This window comes from Rhinatrema bivittatum, chromosome 17, assembly GCF_901001135.1.
Source record: "Rhinatrema bivittatum chromosome 17, aRhiBiv1.1, whole genome shotgun sequence".
Lineage (NCBI taxonomy): Eukaryota > Metazoa > Chordata > Amphibia > Gymnophiona > Rhinatrematidae > Rhinatrema > Rhinatrema bivittatum.
In genome coordinates, this window is record NC_042631.1 from 30955558 (window position 1) to 30969232 (window position 13675).

The window sequence follows — 13675 nt, forward strand, 5'->3', positions numbered from 1 at the left end:
GACAAGTGGCTCTGTCCCAGACCCATCCCACCCCTCGCATAGCTGGCTAACTTTAGCTGGATAAAGTGGCAGCCACCGGCCATGCCAATATTCAAATGGCGCCACTTAGTCATCTAAGCCTAAACTTAAAACCAGCTAAGTGGCGCTGAATATCGAGCCCCCAAGACACTGGAGAGCCCTGTAAATTCATTAAAAAACATTGACAGCCAGCCATAATTCAGTAATGGACCAGCTTGTTTACTGCAGGACAATTAAAGAGAATTTCTGTGGTAATTGTTTTTCCCCTCCCGCTGCTTTGAACTTCCAGCTTAATAGGAAACCAGGGCTGGGATCTGATGCTGCTTATGATCCTTAATGTGTAACTATTCAGAGATTTTTCTCTCTCTTTGATATTCCTCTCCCCAGCATGCCTAAGTCTGGTCATTGCAGCGATGGTCCTGGGTCACAGGCCTTGGGCCATGCACTAGGGCTCCTATCGGAAACCTGCAATCATGGGTCATGAATCCAGCCAACAGGTAGCACCCCCTCAGCACTGACTAGGATGTCCTCCCCTGGGGCCTGCCGCATCCATCTGAGCCACTGGGCTGATCCCAGTCTCAGTGCCATTTTAAAAAAGAACGCCATTTACTCGCACCCCTTCTCAAAATGCCACCAAGTTTATTAAAAATCCTGCTTACAGCCAGTGCTACACTCCAGACTGAGGCACTGTGCTAGCCTTGCTCACTCAGTATGCAAAGATAGTCAGGACATCAACTTCAACCATCTCCACTCTGCACATGGCATCACTCTCAGTGTGGACTCTAGAAAAGCTTGGGGAACTGGCCACTTGCCTTACGGTCAAACACATTCCTAGATTTTGTCCACTGTTTAATAGTCCCATATTATTATTATCATCATCATCATCTTTGGAGGCTTCAAATACTTCTACCAAGATGTAGCACAAGTATTTTACAGACAAATCGCACATGAAAAATGACAATGGCTTGCGCCGGTCCCAGTGGCAGTGCTCTGCATGCCGTGGAGGCAACGTTCTCGGCCCCTGGAGGGGGAGGGGGAGGGAGTCATAGTCACTGGGCACGTGGGACTCGATGTCCGGAAGGGATCTGCAAGGAGCCCTGGTACGTGGTCCCTAGCTGAGGACTGGCACTGCAATGCCTAGGAGGGATATTAATTTAAAAAAAGGGGGTGGAGGGGGGGATCCCAGGTAGCTGTGAATGAAGTAAATTTAAAAAATTAGCACAACCGGAAAGATGAGCAGCAAAGAAGAGGTTTACTTCCTACTTTAGCAGATGATCTGCCACGGACTGGTGCGCGGCGAGCTGTCCGGAGTACATTTCCTGCGAGGCCCACTGCATGATGGCGCGGTGCATCCGGTACTGCACTGTCAGCATCTTCATGAGGCTGTCCCCGCACTTCTGAAGGGCGCGCTCCATCAAACTCAGAGAAAGACCCTTCGCCGCAGCCCTGCACAATTACAAAAAAAAAAACCATTAATTGTTGCGTGTGGAGCCACTGGCGGCACGGTGGTGACATTCGTTCCCTCGAGGTATCACCCGGCTCGCATTCTCTGCTTCTGTGGGAACGACTTCTCTGCTGCTTCTTTTTCTTTTTGTCACAGCTTTACCTTTATTGGAAGTAAGTGACACGGGTTTATTATGGCCGAGTCACCCATTTTCAAAACTCTCTCTCCCAAGTTCCTGTTTACAGCTGTGGAAGTTCGACTCATACCTGAATAGTATCGAGGTGGGATTTGCACTTTTGCTCATCACAAACAAGTTAACAAAAACCCCCTAGTTGCTTGGATCCATTATATGGGAAAGGTTCACCAGAAAGATCTTTCAGGCATAACAAAAATATTGGGCTAGCACTGATGTTGTCAGGAAGATCCTAACATTTTACGTGCTAAGTTCCTGATCAGAGATTCTCAAGCAAGCCTGACATTTTAAACAGTGCTTTTTCCTTTTGGCATGTTATGCCCAGAAGTAGCCCATCTCCACCAGCCTCTAGTCCCTCCTTTTGTTCATCCTTGCCCCTCTCTCTCTCTCTAGCCCAACTGCCTCTACCCCCACATCCCATGGGGGCGGCTCAATGCCACCTATGCATCCCTTATCCCGGAGAGTCTTCCTAGTCGAGGCCTGCGCCGGGGTCTGCCTCCCTTTCCCCGTTAGCCGGCGCGGCTGGTGTGCCCCGCTTCGGGGGCCCGTTCCTTCCATCACTGCCTCCCTCCCTCCCGATGCGGCCCTTCTGGCCTGGCCTGTCCCACTGGCTCCCTAGTGATGTCATTGCTGTCTCTGCAGCTTCCCTCACCCGGTTCCACGCTCCTGAGGTGGCCTCGGTCACAACTGCCAGTCTGACTCTGGACTCCCCCCCCCCCCCCCCTTACCACTGTGGTCTCCCTGCTGCAGAAGGAACTCAATGTGGCCCACTCTGTGGACATCCTTTGCCGATGCAGAGCAGCCTTGCCTGGAGGGGTTTATTCCTTGCTATTAGCCTATTTAAGTTAAGATATTCTTTACGCTGTTTTCTGGTGCTGTTTTGTCTGGTCCATGATTGCATTTGTCAGAGATTGACTGGTTTATGGTTTATTTTATATTTTGTTTTATGTTTGTGTAAGCTGCCTTGAGCCCTCCGATGGATGGCAGGTAATAAATGTAACAAACAGATAGATCCGACTGCCTGGGCCCCTGCCAGACAGTATGCACTAAAGCTGCAGCCTGATGCTACATGCACATGCCCAATGATGTGTGTACCTGCATGCTTCCCAGAATGGCAAATATGGGCGTTTTAACAACAATAATCAGCTGGGAGAAACCAGACGCTCTAGATCTGAATGGAATGCTTGAAAAACTGGTATGGAGGATGCCCGGGCAGATGGACGTCAGGGAGGGTACATTCTCAGTGGAGCACAGGATTTGGTGCACGAGGTATCAGTGGTGGGGCCGCTTGGCAATAGTGATCAAAACATGATCAAATTTGACTTAATGACTGGAAGGGGGACAATTAGGACATCTACAGCTCTAGCACTAAACAATCAAAAGGGAGACTTGGATAAAATGAGGAAAATAGCTAGAAAAAACTGAAAGGTGCAGCTACCAAGGTTAAGCGTGGACATTGTTTAAAAATACCATCTTAGCAGGCAGTCCAGGTGTATTCCAATCATTAAGAAAGGTGGAAGGAAGGAAGGCCAAACGATTACTGACATGGTTGAGAGGTGAGGTGAAAGAGGCAATTTTAGCCAAAAAAAAAAAAAAACCTTCAAAAATTGGAAGAAGGATCCATCTGAAGAAAATAAGAAAGAACATAAGCATTGACAAATTAAATGTAAAACACTGATTAGACAGGCTAAGAGAGAATTTGAAAAGAAGCTGGCTGTAGAGGCAAAACCTTATATTACAAACTTTTTAAAATATATCCAAAGTAGGAAGTCTGTGAGGGAGTCAGTTGTCTATTAAATGATTGAGGAGTTAAAGGGGCCCTTAGGAAGAAAGGTACAGGGGAGTGCCTCTGGGATCTGTACTTGGACCAGTGCTTTTTAATCTATTTATAAATGACCTGGAAAAGGATATGACAAGTGAGGTGATCAAATTTGTAGATGACACAAAATTATTCAGAGTAGTTAAATCACAAGCGGATTGTGATAAATTGCAGAACCTTGCAAGACTGGGTGTCCGAAATGTTATAGGACTAGTTCCCTGTAAAGCGCTACTATGCCAAGTTCATGTTTTATGTAAACCGATGTGATACTCAGCGTGTAAGTCGGTATATAAAATTTCTAAATAAATAAATAAAATGAAATTTAATGTGGACAAGTGCAAGGTGATGCATATTAGAGATTTAGGCTTTACTCTTGATAACCATCTCAGTCTCCAAAAACATATTAACAACACAACCAAAAACTGTTTTTACAAATTGCATGTACTGAGGAAACTAAGACCTTAACTACACCACAATGACTTCCAAACAGTCCTCCAAGCTACCCTTTTCACGAAGATAGATTACTGCAATTCCCTTTTCTTAGACCTACCAGCAACTTCAATCAAACCCCTCCAAATGCTGCAAAATGCGGCGGCAAGAATCCTAACTAACTCACGCAGATCAGACCACATCACTCCGATCCTCAAAGACCTCCATTGGCTCCCGATCACATCTAGAATCCTTTATAAGAGCCTTACAATTATTCACAAAACCTTAAACAATCAAAACATTACCTGGCTAAACAACTCTGTCCAATACCTCTCCTCCAACAGACCCTCCAGAACCGCTTACAAAGGATCCTTAGCCACTCCCACCCACAATCTCACCCAGCTCATATCTACCAAAAAACGTGCACTATCCATAGCAGGACCAACATTATGGAACTCTGTGCCACCCGATCTCCGCCTGGAACACTGCACTGCCACCTTCAAAAAAAAAGCTTAAGACATGGCTGTTCGAACAAGCCTACACTTGAACAAGCTACCCCCCACCATATCACCCTCACTCTCTACCTTCTCCTCCTCCTAAATTACACAAGCAATGATATTCTTGTCTTTGTTCTATCTAGTTAATATCCTCTCTCCTAGGTCACCTGACCATTTTTCTACAACTCTTCCAAGTTTGTATACCCCTGTTACATGTAACTTTATACTTCCCTCTTAAGTTCAATATATTTATTCCCCTGTTACCTGTAAACCGATGTGATATGCCTATGAACGATGGTATATAAAAGTTTTAAATAAATAAATAAATACATACATGTAGGGAAAAATAACCCTTGCTGTAGTTACACGATGTTAGGTTCCATTTTAGGAGCTACCACCCAGGAAAAAGATCTGGGTGTCATAGTGGATAATACTTTAAAATCGTCGGCTCAGTGTGCTGCAGCAGTCAAAAAAGCAAACAGAATGTTAGGAATTATTAGGAAAGGAATGGAGAATAAAACGGAAAATGTCATAGTAACTCTGTATCGCTCTGGTCGCCGCATCTCAAAAAAGATATAGTTGCACTGGAGAAGGTACAGAGAAGGGCAACCAAAATGGTACAGGGGATGGAACAGCTCCCCTATGAGGAAAGGCTGAAGAGGTTAGGGCTATACTGCTTGGAGAAAAGATGGCTGAAAATGGGATATGATAGAGGTCTTTAAGATCATGAGAGGTCTAGAACAGGTAAATATGAATCAATTATTTATTCTGTCAGATAATACAAGGACTAAGGGGCACTCCATGAAGTTAGAAAAACAAATTGGAGAAAATGTTTTTTTCGCTCAATGTCCAATTATGCTCTGGATTTCGTTGCCAGAGGATGTGTGTGAAGAAGTGCACAGAAAACTCCCTCAGACTACCTTAAAGGATCGGGCACAGCTATCTCGCTTGGTCCTCCTTAAGATTGAGATCCGCAGGGAATGCTGGGTGAAGGGAGGAGCCCTTCACCAGAGTATAAGACCTCAGGGCCTAGAAGGGCCCCGGGGAAGAGAGAGAGCCCCACCGGACGAGAAGATGTGCTGCATTTGAGGTGGAGAGTGACATTGTTAAAACCTGCTAGCTTAAGGTTGGGAGCTTGCCGGAAGTCAAGGTGAGCTGCCTCCATGTGTTTATTTTTGCTTTGCGCGTTCCTTTGTTAATTGTGAGATACCTGAAGCCAAGGTGAGCTGCCCAAGTTATTTTGTTGTGCTGTGCACTGAACGTTTGTGCGGTTTTCACTGTAAATAAACCGCATAAGGACGATAACTTTTAAATAGCTGCTCGGGCACGTGTGTACGGGAGTATGCCGGCTCGCGCCAAAGGACACGGCCATTTTATAACATACACACGTATATGCGCGCATGGTATAAAAGAGGCTGTACGTGCGTACAATTTTATATGGACGCGCACAAATATTGCCTCTACCGCGTAAGTGGGGGGATTTTAGTAGACACGCACACTGACGCAATTACCAGTTTCCCTAGTTTGTTTCCAGTTCATCCAGGTAAAGGATAGGACTCCCTAACCTCCCTAGTTAATTAGCCTCCCTTTTATACTGCTAGCCTTGACCCTTAAGACCCCACTGTCTAGCCTAGTTTTTTTTTTTTTTTGTTTTAGGACTTACACGCCATCCATAGCAGATGAAATGTTACGTGGCAGGGAACCCCGGCGCACACTTGTGCGTGCACATATTTATGCGCTGGTTTAATTCATAAATCCTGGAACGCCCATACCCCATCTAGACCACGCCCACTCCCCGCCCCTTTTTCACAAAAAAACATTTTGTGCGCATACCAGGAGGTACGCAAGTACGTGGGTGCCTTTTAAATTCCGCACAGCACGCTGGCCGGACTTCCACACATATCTCCCAGCTTTGGCACGCACCGGGCTTTTAAAATTCACCCCTTAAGGAACAGCCAGAGTCCGCTTCCATTTTTCCTCTGGCTGTCCCCAAGCCGCTACCGCTCGAGTTACCACAATGTGGTTAAGGCAGTTAGTGTAGCCGAGTTTAAAAAAAGGTTTGGACAAGTTCCTGGAGAAGTCCATAAACTACTATTAATCAAACTGATTTAGAGAATAACCATTGCTTATTACTGGCATTAGCAGCATAGGATTTATTTACTGTTTGGGTATTTGTCAGGTACTTGTAACCTGGATTGGTCACTATTGATACAGAATGCTGGGCTTGATGGACCCTTGGTCTGACCCAGTATGGCAACTTATGTTCTTATGAGATCTGCAAATGCTGCGTAATAACAGGGTCTCCCCCAAGTTTTGAGAGCTAGAGTGCATGCTAGCAAATTGGCACAATCTCACCCTCTCTTTGATTAGCAGGATCCAATTGTTGAGAATATCCCATTTGCCCAAATGCTATACATGTTGCAAATGCTCCCACTGGTACAGAACATAAAAAAGATCTGCAGAAAGCCAATAAAGCAATTTATCTTTTCCTCTGAAGGGAGGAAAAGGCCATATTGGCAGCAAACAAAATTTCCCGGCTGCATTCAGAATTTACTGACCTTTAAAAAAAAAAATAGAATCAGGAATGTCTTCTCTGCTACATCAATGACTGGCTATAAATAGAAATGCCGACAGCTCAGCCTTTATGTCTGGGATTTGTATTACATGAGAGAAACAGTTCCCTCCCAGCATGGAGACGATCTAGCCTGTTGTTCAAGCCCATTCACAGGCCGATGCAATGAAGTGCGCTCAGCCTAGCGTACAGGTTTACATGTGGTTGGACGCATTGGACTAGCATCTGATGCAATAAGGAGATCAGCACGTCCAAAACGCGTGCCCAAACAAACACATAGCCAATAGTGCTCATCACATGTAAATTCCATGTAGATGAGACTATTAGCTATTACCACCCCCCCCCCCCCATGCAGAAAATCGCTAGGCACCCAATATGCACTTTTTAACGTGGCAAATTTAACTCCAGCCCCGGAGCAGGTGGTAAGTCAATCTGCAAGTCAAGGGCTTAGGATAAATTTTAAAAAGAGTCCTGTGTGGTTCCTACCTTTATTCTTAAACACCCACTGTTTGCGGTGTTTAAGAATAAAAGGTATAATATATTGGCTTGATGAAAAAAGAAATTCTGGAAGCATAATATGCATGCATCCTAGACACCCTCCAGGCCAATTTCACCCCTTGCTATTGTGCGTGAATATTGGGCATCCAGAAATATTGGGCGTCCAGAAATCAACCTAAATCGGGATAAAAATGGATGCTCATATTGAGCGCCCATTCCAATTGTGGCGCACAGCCACGTCTCCTGGGCGCCCGATGCATGCGAGCGCTAGGGATGCATAATTTTTCCCTAGCATATCCGTTTTAATTCAGCAGCTCATTAAAACATAGCCTCAGGCGCCCGTTTTAACGCACGTCTTATTGCATCGGCCCCTCAGAGGGCTATGAAACTGTATCAGGAGAAGCCTCAACACTTCTCCGCACCCAGCAAGATTTTTGCCTCTAGAGAGAAATGTGAACTTTATACCTGGGTTGCAGCCAAACTCTCTAAGAGCTGGACTCCACAAGGGCCAAGAAATGTTAAGGACTTCACAAAATATTAAGAAAGCCAAGGAGTGGAAAGGTTATCCAGGTAAAGCTATTTAGATGACTGTAGGATAGATTTTTTTTTTTTTGATCAGCACTGGATACCAGCGCAACACAGACAAAGTGAAACTGTGCTCCAAAAAAGCCCCATTGCCGTTTCTTTTTCATTGGGTAAATTTTGGGTGGTCAACGAGTTGCCTGGACAAAATTTCGCCACGGAGTAGGCGAGAAATAGTCAAATCTTGGGTTCTATCTGTTATGATTCCTGCCCGTGGAGCTGTTCCCCGTGAGCAGGCCTCTCACCTCCTGTGCTGCTTGTTCTCAATGCGGCACGGAGCCGCCGACGCTCTTCGTGGCAGGAGCCACAGTCAGCTTGCCTTCACTGCGGCAGGAGCCGCGGACTTCGGAGTGCCTCTCCGGTCGTGTCTCAACACGGCTGGGGCTGCCGCCGACATATCTCGGTCTCTCCTGGCGGCCGGAGCCGCCTTTGATCTCTCCTGCAGTGGCAGGAGCCGCTGCCAACGTCGGGGCCTGCTCTGCGGCCCAGCTCTGCTCTCCAGCGATGCAGCAGCAAGCATGGCCGCTGTCCTCGGTGCTGGACTTCCTGTTCCTGTCTTCCTAAGGGGCAAGCCCGCATCTTCTTCCTCTTCTTAAAGGGGCAGCGTAGGTGGGATCCACCTGGCCCCAACAGAAGTCAGCTCCACCTGGTTTCCTGTGCCAGCCCTATTTAAGGGCTTCATCTCCACTTCTACCTTGCCTTGCATTGCAGTTCTTCACTCCTGGCTCCATCAGGTCTACGTTCTTCGTTGGAGCTCCATATTTCATCTGGCTTCCTGAGTCTTCGTAGTTTCCTGATGTTCCATGAATTCATGTTCCGAGATTCCTAGTCCAGGCTTCCTGATGTTCCAGACTTCCTCATGTTCCAGACTTCATGTTCCGAAGTTCCGCTCCTCCTTCGCTTGTTCGAGTCCCCTGACCCTCCACAGCTCCTTTGGTTCTCCAGATGACATCTTGTTGGGGTAAATCCGTCTCGTCGGTTCCTGTTCTCATCATGGGAGTCTCGTCTCAGCTGGATTCCCTTCCTGCGCTTGTCCCGCTCTCTGCGTGTCCGTGACCAGCCTCTTCAGGTTGTGTAGGGCGCGCTACAGGGACAGGGTGGTCCGTGACCAGACCATTGGGTCCGCCCATGTCGGTGGGCTGTGTAGGGCGCCCTGAGAGACAGTGCCAATGTCTGAACCTCCCCAGCTCATCTAGTCAAGAGTCTTCCAAGCTCCTCGTCTCGTCGAGAGTCTTCCAAGCTCCTCGTCCACATCTTGAGTCTTCTGTGTCACAAGGCCTCCATCTGCCCTCATCCTCAGTCTGGCCTGCTGCTCAGCGGCAGGTCCAAAAGGACTGGGAATGGTCGGAGGACTGTTCACTAACCAACATAATGTTGTTGGCTTTCCAGAAGCATGCAGGTCCGGCAGAGGGTTAGACTTGTCTTCGCCCATGCTGGGACACGCCTCTTCAACCCTCGGCGCTGTCTTGGAGTCTTCTGGGGTCATCCCGAGGCCCAAGGGCACACAATCACCTCAAGTTGGGATCGCTCTCCTAGCGGTCCCAGACATAAAACACTATCCAGCAAATTCCAAACATTAGCCGAACGCTTTGAATATTGACTTCTCTGCACCTATCAGGCCCTAAAGGGATAGAAGAAGTCATGGCTGGGCTCTGTAGGAAAATGTTACGCTGACATCCTGCATTTCAAGAACTCAGAGACAGAGAGAAGGAAATCTTTGCCTACCTAGACAAGCTTGGGGGGACAAACTGGCCACATTGGGACAAAGACCTTGTGCATTTGTTACCCATGGCTTTACAGCAATTCTCAAAGCAAAAGTGTGCAAACTTTCCCTTTGAAACTTGCAGCGGGTACAAAACAAATGCAGCCACTCATACCTGTTTTTCTGTGGGTAGGTTTTTACTGTAAAAGTATGCGCCAGGATTTGAAAATGCCATCTACATGCATCCTTGTCTTCCCATTGGCCTAAACAAAACCTTGGAAAGCTCTCCTCTCAATGTGGCTAAATGCACGCACCTTGTGGAAGAATGCACAAATTTATCAATTTTCAGAGCCAATTAGTGCAAGACCAATGCTTTGAAAATTGACTTCCCCACTGTATATAAACAAGAATTCTTTTGTGCCATCAAATTTTCTCTGATATTTCAGAAACATAGAAATATAGAAATGACGGCAGAAGAAGACCAAACGGCCCATCCAGTCTGCCCAGCAAGCTTTCACACTTTTTTCCCCACCTCATATTTATCTGTTACTCTTGGCCCTTATTAGTAACTTTTTGGTTCTAGTTACCTTCCACCCCCGCCATTGATGTAGAGAGCAGTGCTGGAGCAGCATCTAAGTGAAATATCAAGCTTAACTGGTTAGGGGTAGTAACCCCTGCAATAAGCAAGCTACTCCCATGCTTATTTGTTTACCCAGCCTGTGCCATTCAGTTCTTGTTAGTTTTTGCCTGAATATAATTCCTCTTTTCTTTATTTCTCCCTGCCATTGAAGCAGTGAGTTGCGCTGGATATGTATTCCAAGTGAAGTATTAGGCTTAATTGATTCGGAGTAGTAACCACCGTAACAAGCAAGCTACACCCATAATTATTTGTTTACCCAGACTATGTAATTCAGTCCTTGTTCGTTGTTGCCTGAATATAAATCTTTTCTTCTTTCCCCCCTGTCGTTGAAGCAGAGAGCTATGCTGGATATGCATGAAGTGTCAAACTTTCTCCCCTGCCATTGAAGCAGAAAGCTATGCTGGATATGCATTGAAAGTGAAGTATCAGACTTATTTGGTTTGGGGTAGTAACCACTGCAACAAGCAAGCTACTCCACGTTTTTTTGTGAATGCAAATCCTTTTTACCACATTTCCTCTTGCCATTGAAGCAAAGAGCAATGCTGGAGTCGAGTTGACAGTGAGAATGTTTATTGAATAAGGGTATTAATCTCCAGGTAGTAGCTGTCATTCCCGCAAGCTACCTCCACGCCTCTTCTCTTCATTCACATCCTCTAAACTTTATGGATCCACAGTATTTATCCCACGCCCCTCTGAAGTCCTTCACCACTTCCTCCGGGAGGGCATTCCAGGCATCCACCACCCTCTCCGTGAAGAAATACTTCCTGACATTGGTTCTGAGTCTTCCTCCCTGGAGTTTCAAATCGTGACCTCTGGTTCCTATCTGAATAATGCTCAAGTGGCAGACAGATATATAAATCCCATGGCAAAGCAGCTGGCTGCAGGTATAACAGACACTTTTTCTAATCTCACAATCTCTTAAAGTTTGATCAGGGATACTCATAAAATAGGATCCAAGCTATGAAGGAACTTTCTTGCTTCTTGATCCAAAGTTTTTAATGACTGATCCCACATTTCAAGTAATATATTTTTTAAATTGCAAATAAAACAATTCAAAGTACAGAACCTTGGTTGTGCACACCCATAAAATTTGCCTCATGGGTCCAACTAAAGGTCCATCACGCTCAGTATCCTGTTTCCAATAGTGGCCAATCCAAGTCACAAGTACCTGGCAAGTACCCAAGGGGTAGACAGAATCCAAGCTGCTTATCCCAAGGATAAGAAGTGAATTTCCCCAAGTTTATGGACTTTCCTCCAGGAATTTGTCCACATCTTTTTTAAACACAGTTATATTAATAGCTTTTACCACATCCTCTGGCAATGAATTCCAGAGCTTAATTATGCTTTGAGTAAAAAAATATTTTCTCTTATTAGTTTTAAATGTATCACCTAGTAACTTCATTGTGTGTCCCCTAGACTTTGTACTCTTTGAAAGAGGAAACAACTGATTAACGCTTACTCATTCCACTCCACTCATCATATCTCCCTTTAGCCTTCTCTTCTCCAAGCTGAAGAGTCCTAACCTCTTTAGCTTTCCTCATAGGGGAATTGTTCCATTCCCTTTATCATTTTGGGTGTCCTTCTCTGTACCTTTTCTAATTCTGCTATATCTATCTTGAAATGTGGTGACCAAAACTGTATACAATACTCAAGATGAGGTCGCACCATGGAGCGATACCGAGGTATTATGATATTTTCTGTTTTATTCTCTATTCCTTTCCTAATAATCCCTAGCATTCTCTTTAATTTCTTGGCTGCTGCTGCACACTGAGCAGAAGATTTCAATGTATTTTCAATGATAACACCTGGATGCTTTTCCTGAATGGTGACTCCTAATGTGGAACCTTGCATTTTGTAGCTATAATTTGGGTTACTCTTCCCTAAGCGCATCACTTTGCACTTGTCTACATTAAATTTCATTTGCCATTTGCATGCCCAGTATCCCAGTTTTGCAAGGCCCTCTTGCAATTTCTCACAATCCTCTTGTGATTTAACAACTTTCAATAGTTTTGTGTTACTGGCAAATTTGATCACTTTGTTGTCCCCATTTCCAGGTCGTTTATAAATATATTGAAAAGCAGTAGGCCCAGAATAGATCCCTGGGGCACTTCACTATTATTCTCCTTTCTCCATTGAGAAAATTTACCATTTAGCCCTACTCTCTGTTTTCTTTTATCCAATTCCCAATAGGACACTGGCCACCTACCTCATGCTGTTTTAATTTCCTAAGGAAAATAAAATAAAATAAAATAAATAAATAATGTTTCACATGAGGGACTTTGTCAAATGCTTTCTGGAAATCCAGGTACACTGTATCAACTGGCTCACCTTTCTCCACGTTTATTTACGCCTTCAAAAATGGAGCAGATTGGTGAGGCAATGTTGGCTTTGACCCATTAAACTATGCCTATCTATATGGTCAGCAATTTTTTCCTTTATGAATGTTTCTACCATTTTGCCTGGCACAGATGTTAGACTCACTAGTCTGCAGTTTCCTGGATCATCCCTTGTGCCCTTTTTAAAAATTGGTATTACATTGGCAACCCTCCAGTCTTCAGGTACCATAGATGATGTTATTTGATAGTTTACAAATTTCCAATAACAGGTCTGCAATTTCATGTTTCAGTTTTTTTCAGCACTCTGAGATGCATACCATCTGGTCCAGGTGATTTTGTTACTCTAGTTTGTCAGTTTACCCTAGTACATCCTCCAGATTCACTGAGATTTGTTTCAGCTGTACAGAATCATCACCTTTGAATCTCATTTTTGGCATGGGTATCTTACTTACATCTTCCTCAGTGAAGACCGAAGCAAAAAAATTATTTAGTCTTACTGCTATGTCTTGGTCATCCCTAAATGCCCCTTTTACCCCTTGATCATCTAATGGTCCAACTGACTCCCCCACAGGCATTTTACTTCATGTGTACCTGAAAAAGGTTTTATTATGAGTTTTTGCTTCCACGGCAAGCTTCTTTTTAAATGTTCTCTTTGCCTTATCAATGCTTTGCATCTGACTTGTCAGTGCCTTATGCTGGTTCCTGTTTTCTTCATTCGGATTCCTTTTCCATATTTTGAAAAATGTTCTTTTGGGTATTACAGCCTCTCTCAACTCACCTTTTAACCATGCTGGTAGTCGTTAAGCTTTCCTTCCACCTTTTTTAAATGCGTAGAATAAATCTAATCTGGACTTCCAAGATGGTATTTTTAAACAACGTCCATGCCTGATGTAAACTCTTAACCTTTGCAGCTGCACTTTTCAGTTGTTTCTATTTTCCTCATTT

At 44.9% G+C, this 13675-nt stretch overlaps 1 protein-coding gene across 1 annotated transcript in view; it reads right to left on the bottom strand.

The window, feature by feature from the left end:
- IGHMBP2 (immunoglobulin mu DNA binding protein 2) overlaps positions 1-13675 on the bottom strand; it is an 89568-nt gene that overhangs the window by 37802 nt on the left and 38091 nt on the right. The window contains exon 9 of the mRNA XM_029582233.1: positions 1282-1464. Within this exon, the coding sequence (XP_029438093.1) occupies positions 1282-1464 (183 nt within the window). The remainder of the gene's footprint in view (positions 1-1281; positions 1465-13675) is intronic.